The 7,459-nt window shown below is 35.2% G+C and overlaps 1 protein-coding gene across 1 annotated transcript; it reads right to left on the bottom strand.

The window, feature by feature from the left end:
* Positions 1-1,904: 1,904 nt before the first annotated feature.
* LOC110420816 (RNA-binding (RRM/RBD/RNP motifs) family protein) lies at positions 1,905-6,777 on the bottom strand. The gene is made up of 9 exons (XM_021434191.1): positions 6,639-6,777; positions 5,231-5,633; positions 5,034-5,150; positions 4,678-4,818; positions 4,423-4,596; positions 4,125-4,332; positions 3,860-4,035; positions 2,738-2,823; positions 1,905-2,298 (listed from the first exon to the last, which is right to left on the bottom strand). Exons 2-9 carry the CDS (start codon positions 5,597-5,599, stop codon positions 2,160-2,162), a joined length of 1,410 nt encoding a protein of 469 aa, XP_021289866.1. The 5' UTR covers positions 5,600-5,633; positions 6,639-6,777; the 3' UTR covers positions 1,905-2,159.
* Positions 6,778-7,459: the final 682 nt, after the last annotated feature.

Raw genomic sequence — 7,459 nt, forward strand, 5'->3', positions numbered from 1 at the left:
AATATACATTAAACCTATTAGAAGAGTTTGGTTTGCTAGGTTCAAAACCAACTCCAACAGACTACTACCATAAACTAAGGAAGAAAACTGATACAAATATAGAGGTTGATTCAACAAGCTACAGAAAATTAATAGGCAAGTTGCTTCACTTACCTTTACAAAACCTAACATTACTTATATTGTTCAGGTACTTTCTCAATTCATGGATCAACCAACTGAAGAGCATTTGCTTACAGCACACAAAGTATTATAGTACTTGAAATCAGCACCAAGTCAAGGTATATTAATGGATGCATATTCAGACTTGAAAATTACTGCTTATTGTGATAGCAATTGGGTTAGATGTCCTGATTCTCGAAAGTCAATAATAAGGTACAGTATTTTTCTTGGTCATTCCTTGGTTAATTGGAAATCCAAGAAGCAATCAGTAGCAGCGCGAAGCTTTACTGAAGCTGAATATAGGTCAATGGAATCAGCCTGCTGTGAAGTGATTTGGTTGAAGAAACTTTTGGTTGATTCTGGTTTAAATCAAGACATGGGTTTGAGACTTTATTTTGATAATCAGTCAGCCATTCACATTTGTAAAAATCCAATTTTCCATGAGTGAACAAAGCATATTGAGATGGACTGTCACTTTATAAGAGAGAAGGAGCTTCCAAAGGTCATTAAACCTATTTATATCCCTTCAGAAGAACAAGTGGTAGATTTGTTCACCAAGGCTTTACAGCCAAAGCAGTTCCATAAATTACTTAGCAAGACGCGCATTCATAACATGCATGTGCATATTAAAAAAAGCTTGGTTGATTGAGATTAAGGCACAGTGCTGTTGAAGGAATACTTTGGAGAAGTAAAGTATATTTATTTTAATTAACTACTTTTGCTACATTTACTTTTACTCGGCTGTAAATATTGATTAGTTGAGAATTAACTAAACTGAAGACTTTTTACTAATGTTATTAGCGAGTTAGGAATTGAATATAAATAACCTCAGCTGTACTCTTTTTTTTCCTTTTTTTTTTGTTAACAAAATTCATCAGAAGTTTCCAACATCAGTCAGGAATTTCTTTGTTCGCTCTTGACTTCTCATAGCATGAAAAGCATATGTTGGTGGAATGGATACGTTCGACTAAGCAGAATGCAATCAAAATGATTGAAGCACTAGGCAACAAGGAGATGAAGAATCCAAATTCCAAGGACGTTAACAGCTATTTTACCAGTTATAATTTGAGATTCACAGAAAGAATGTACGGGGATTATGGGCCAGATATGGTTGAGGAACTGTATCAAAGAGCCGATGTTGTTTTCCCTTTCCTTCTGAAGAGACTGAAGCAGATAGAAGCCTGAACTTCGGCTTCTTACAAATGCACTTGCTATTTGTTGGGGTATGGCGGGGTATTGGTTAGACAATCTTAGTTTAGACGGCTGTTTCATTTTTCTGTAGGTTTTTCAGATTTTTTTTTCTTTTTAAATTCTTTAATCATAATATAATGAACATTCATACATATACATGTATTCATATTAATAATAATAATAATAATATATAATTTATACAATATAATCGACTAGTGAGTATCAAAAATGCTAGAATCCTATTCAAATCCAAAACCAAAGCGGATATTATAAGATACCCGATTACATTCTCATGTAATCGTACCTGGGTTACTGAATACCTATTCCCATCCCTAACAAAGAAACGTGTTCATTTGCAAGATTTTCAATGTCTAAAACCGAAACTCACAGCTTATTCAAGTAATCTAAGCACCTAACCTCACAAGGTCTGTCGGGTTAGAGGAATTAAATTATATTTGAGCTTATGATAATATTTCAATGCTGTTAAAACAAGAAATGAAATAGTACACTTTCTTCTCATTTTATTAGTAACCGCGAAATAAGGCATATGTAAATAAATATATTGTAAACATAAAGCTAATTCAACTAAAACATCCAGTTCCACATTTGTTGGGGCCAAGAAAATACCATATATAATGCAATGTGCAATTTGAGTTAGTCCTTGGGATTAGCACCAAATATCCATCAGTTTTTGGCACACCTACAAACACTTGCCATTCATTGTGTTAACAAAAAATAATACCAACTCAAGCAGATGCATTTCTTTCCCTTTCTTGCATAAGGTTGCAGAAGAAGACATAAAAACTATGCTAATATGGATTATACCGACTACGTCCTCGGCTACTGTCACTGCTGCCACGCCTTCCACCACTTGAGCTTCCGCTAGCACCACCCCTGCTACTACGGGGCTGCACTGGAGGGCTGTGTGGCTGCATTCCAGGCTGTTGCCTAAGAAAAACAAAAACAATTTCCTCAAGTGAGTACCATGATCCAGAACTAAGAAAAAGATAAATACATTTTAAGTCACAAGAAAAATATATTATTCTTAATTATTATGTATATAGTTATTACAAATCACTCTATATGGTTAATAGGTGACAGGGACAAAGATCAGAACATATGTGCACTTTATTTTGTGCACACAGAGTTTGTTTAAAAGTAAAATGTCAATTTGGCTTTACATATTAAGGTGAAAAAAGAAACAGTTAAAGAAATAAACACTAGGTGGTAGATTGTGTATATATAAGCACATGCACACTCACCCCTGCAATGCCCACCCTAAAACGCACACATCCACCCACTAGTGCAAACACACACACAAACGAATGAACGATAACTTAAGCTCTCACAGTCTGCAGCTGACTACAAAAACATGGTTAAAACTTACAAAACATATCCGATTCTTCCATCAGGCAAAAGCATTGGCATCATCGCCATGCCAGCAGGAGTTGGACCTCGACCGTAGATCATCGGCTGCAAAATTGTAACATAAAAATTAGCACAACATTATAAAACGAGGCTAAATTTGCAAAAATAAATAGATAATCAGGTATACACAAAAGAAGCTTCCAAAAACTGACCTCTTAAGCATATATGCCTTTGGGAGATCAACAATTAATATTGGCATTTTATATTGAGAACTATTTACTCTGACAATCCATGCCTTACCAGTTTTTTTCTTTTTCTTTCGAAAAGTGCATGCCTTACTGTTAAAAAACACTGATGTAAACTCACAATAATATCATTTATCATAGAATATCTGTTAACTCACTAAAAAAAGGAACTCCCAATGTAGGAACCAGTGAGGGTTTTTTGATTCTTTAATAACTGCAATGATCCTTTACATTCTTCAAGGCAGCAAGAGGAACTAGCAGGATAAAACCAGTGCCCACTATACACAGTCTACAAAGAAGAGCAGCACATGCCAATTTTAGATTAATCACTAACTCATCATGTCCACAAATCAAATATTGCCTCACCTCACTCTAAAGGGCACATCTAGGTTACCAGAACCCGAATTCAATCAAAGAGATATGAAACCTCAAAACAAGACCAAATATTGCCAATTCCAGATATAATCCAATGCCACTTAAACTCATTAATCCTGGGCTTGCAATGAGCAAAAAAAAAAAAAAGAATTGATGACTCTAAAATTGCCCACAAGAGATCTGTCTAGTAGCAGCATCCAACGCAACTCAAACTCATTAATCCTAGGCTTGCAATGAGCAAAAAAAAAAAATATGACTCTAAAATTGCCCAAAAGAGAACTGTCTATAAGCAGCATCCAATGCAACTTAAACTCATTAATCCTAGGCTTGCAATGAGCAAAAAATTTAAAAAAAAAAATGACTCTAAAATTGCCCAAAAGAGCACTGTCTATAAGCAACATTCAAATTGTTTCTCTGAAAAAACTGTCAAACTCTCTCTTTCCCGATTATCTCCACAGAAACAATAACAAATGAGCATAAAAGCTGAAGTATGGAGGACAAAGTTAAAAAAAGTATCTTACCTGTCCAAAGCCTGCAGGACCCAATCCCGTTCCAAGACCACCATATAGTCCACCAAATAAACCATATCCTAGAGGAGGTGGGAAGCTTGAATTTAAGGTTGAATTTTGTGGGCCAGATCCTCCAGAAGAATTCTGATCTGCTTGTGGCTTTGCAAGAGAACACTCCAATAGTTGACCTATCAATAAGAGAAAATCCAACAAAACATCATAAAAATTCCACTTATCTCCATTAAAAATACAGGAAGGTACAAGGAGCATATCCAACCATCAATCTCATATTTTTCAGTGTTCTTCAATGCTTTCATAGCACTTGACCTCTCTGCAAAATGCACAAAACCATATCTGCTATCCTCCTTTCCTGCTTTTGCAGGAGGAACTACAACTTTTGTGATCTTTCCGTGATGTTCAAACAGCTTCTTTAGGCGATCCTGAGTTATATCTTTTGGTAAATTCTTGACATACAATGCCTTGACCTGTACCAAGTCAAACATTATGACTAGACTAACCCTTGACGCACATCATTCAGCCAAATATAGCAGAAAATGAAGCATAAAATAGAAAACCTGAGTAGCAGCAGAAGACTCTGCATTTCTTGGGTCAGCCCAGCTAACAGTCGGTGCATTATTGTCAAGTATAAATGTTGGCTTCAACATCTTCTGTCTTGAGTATTCAGCACATGCATGATTATAGTACTCAATAAAAACAAATCCACGGTTTCGACTGGAGTTCATTGGATCCTGTCATGTCAAGCACATGCTACAACAGATCAGTATTATAATTTGTGCTTTGACACACTACATATTCACTAATACACAAACCTTCAACAATTCAATACAATTGACTCCAGGCCCAATCTCTGTTACAACCTTCTTCATATCTTCCTCCCCCCAGTGTCTAGGAACATTACCAATGAACAGCTTATTCTTTGCTTGAGATGTTGAACATTTTATCTTTTTCCCCTGAAGAAGACAAAAGGAGTAAACAAGAAAACAGAAATAAGATTCAAGCGAGAAAATAATTGAAAAAAAAAATATGAAGGATTTATTCATGCACAGATACTTATATGCAGGGAAAAGGGAGAAGAATAAGCATTGGACACAAACAAATAACAGCACATCTTGTAATGCTACTAGTACAATCCATTGATGCAAAAAAAGAAATGATTCTACATCACCTTTAATTCATAATTATTCAGTTTTTCAATCGCTTTCGAAGCCAACTCTTTAGATCTGAAGGTCACAAAAGCATAACCCTTGGCCTCCCCTGAATCTTTCCCCTTCATTATCCTAACCTGAGGTCATTACGTGTGTGTCTAGTCAGTCTAAATAAAGAAGAATACAGCCAGGACATTGTAAAAAGTAGCAATGTTACCTCTGTGACTTCTCCTATACATTCACAAAATCTCCTCAAGTCCTCTTCAGAAGCATCATGAGGAATGCCACCAAGGTAGACCTCTGAACCATGAGGAGGAAGTGCAAGAAGCTCTGCATGCTTCTTTTTCTTTTCTTCCTCAGTCTCGGGATCATTCATTACCTCATCAGCTTCAGAGCCCTTATGCACATCAGCAAGCTCAGCATTCTCCTCCTCATCTTCCACCTCCTCTTCTACCTCTTCCTCAACTTCCACTTCCTCCTCTTCCTCTACTTCTTCGTATTCAACCTCTTCCTCTATAGTCTCCTCAGGTTCATTATCTCCATCAAGGTCCACCTGCTCTTCAGTCTCTTCCCTTGTCCTTGGCATTTTTTGTATCTAATAAAGCAAGCTTGCAAGGCAACTGTGAAGGAAGCACAGAGGCCAGAAGCATTGACAAAAGAAAAGAGTACAAATGTGGAAAGGAGGAAACAAAAATGAGAGGCCAAATGGAGTTGCAGAATAAGAATTTCGTTTGAATCTGTGCCATGAAGATAATATGGCTTCAAAGGAGTCACAACTTGAATGATTCTCAGAAAAGGGAATCACAAAATAGTAAAAATAGTAATAGAGACAGGCAAAGAGAGTTGTGAATGATAATCAAGAGGATTCTGATGCTCAACAAACTGAAATTCTTGAAATTAGATAATAGATACGGACAACTGCCCAAAAAAAAAAAAGAAAAAACAGTGGCCAGTTTTATTGTTTAATTATATATCTGGGAAAATGCAATCACCGAAAGGGGAAAAGGGGAGAAAAACAAAAAGGCAAAAAAATAAGGAATGAGAAATTGAACTACAAGGCAGAATCATATAGAAATAGCAAGAATAGGAGAAAAAAATTAAAAGATTCCAGCAAACAAACAAAACAAATTAGCAAAAACAATTCTTTTATTCAACAATAAAGCCGCAATGAACAAAGCAAACGGATAATAAGGTATGATTTACCGCTGCCGCTCGCCATCTTTCAGTTTCACTCCACGTTGCATTAATTCAAGTATGTAAAAACATAAAGAAAATATGCAGACTCTGTTTTTGACATTCAGCAAATTTAGGAATCACAAGTCCTCCATTAGACACTAATATAATTTCAAATTTACCAAATCCTTAAACCTCAGAAATACAAAATGCAATATTTCTCAAAGTTTCACCATCTTTACGCATTAACCATTGACCATAGCTTCAGGAGTTGAATAATGAAATAGCAAAATAAAAAAGAAAAAGCAGTGAACCTACAAATATTTCGAATTCAATATAGGCTGGAAACCTTGCTTTAGACATAAAAGATTAAACATTCATTATTAAGCACAAAGAAGAACTTCGTGATCAGATATACATAAATTGTGAAAGAGAAAGAAAAGAGAGCTTACCGAGCTCGAAAATTTGAAGAATTGGAGGGAAATCCCGGCTAAGATGATGAGGGATTTTGTTCCGGAAAACACTAACTTTGAGTCCCAGAAAAGCAAAGGGGGCGCTTTAATTTCGCGGGCCCTTAGAATTGAGTCTGTGCCCTAAATAATATGGACTTCGGAATTGACTATAGAGGAGGTGTTTCGGGTCGGGCTGCCCGGTTTGATTCGGAACGGCATTTTAATGCACACATGCACGAGGTGATTGGCTAAGTCATGCACGCAGAAAAAGGTTTAAGTATATAATTACTTATAATTATAAAATTTTACATTTTAGATATTAGATTAAAATTTTGACTATAGTTATAATTACAACATCCCATATATCTAATTAATTTTTACAAACTAAAACACTAATACCTCTTTCAAAAAAAAAAAATCACTAACACCACATTTAACTTATGAAATAATTATTTCATGAGAATAGAATAGTAAAAGAATAATTAATTATTTTATAATTTGATTAAATAGTAAATTGATTTATGATATGGAATGTATAAGGAATATAATAAACAAAGAATAAGTAGAACTTAGCATCTTACCCTTTAACAAAGAATAATTTTAATATTTGATTTATAATAAATCAATTACCCTTTTGGAAGAATTGAATTCAATTACTCTTTCTTGCGTCTATTGGTCTTTATTTTATTTTTTTTTGGCATTTTTGCTGCAATATTTTTTGTATAATGACTCAACTTATGCAGACGCGTACAATTGACATGCAATGTAACCTGGAGGGACAGAGCCTTTTACAACAAGTTGGTGATCGTCTCTACACTTTC

Source organism: Theobroma umbraticum, unplaced genomic scaffold (assembly GCF_002168275.2).
Source record: "Theobroma umbraticum cultivar Fairchild unplaced genomic scaffold, ASM216827v3 scaffold_86.0, whole genome shotgun sequence".
Classification (NCBI taxonomy): Eukaryota; Viridiplantae; Streptophyta; class Magnoliopsida; order Malvales; family Malvaceae; genus Theobroma; species Theobroma umbraticum.

What these genes read in the sequence shown, in the direction of transcription:
- LOC110420816 (XM_021434191.1), bottom strand. Translation starts at nt 5,599, where the DNA reads ATGCCAAGGACAAGGGAAGAGACTGAAGAGCAGGTGGACCTTGATGGA. An exon ending in TGAATAATTATGAATTAAAG is followed by an intron (nt 4,819 to 5,033) that starts GTGATGTAGAAT and finishes TGTCTTCTTCAG; the next exon opens with GGGAAAAAGATAAAATGTTC. An exon ending in GGAAGAATCGGATATGTTTT is followed by an intron (nt 2,299 to 2,737) that starts GTAAGTTTTAAC and finishes TGTTTTTCTTAG; the next exon opens with GCAACAGCCTGGAATGCAGC.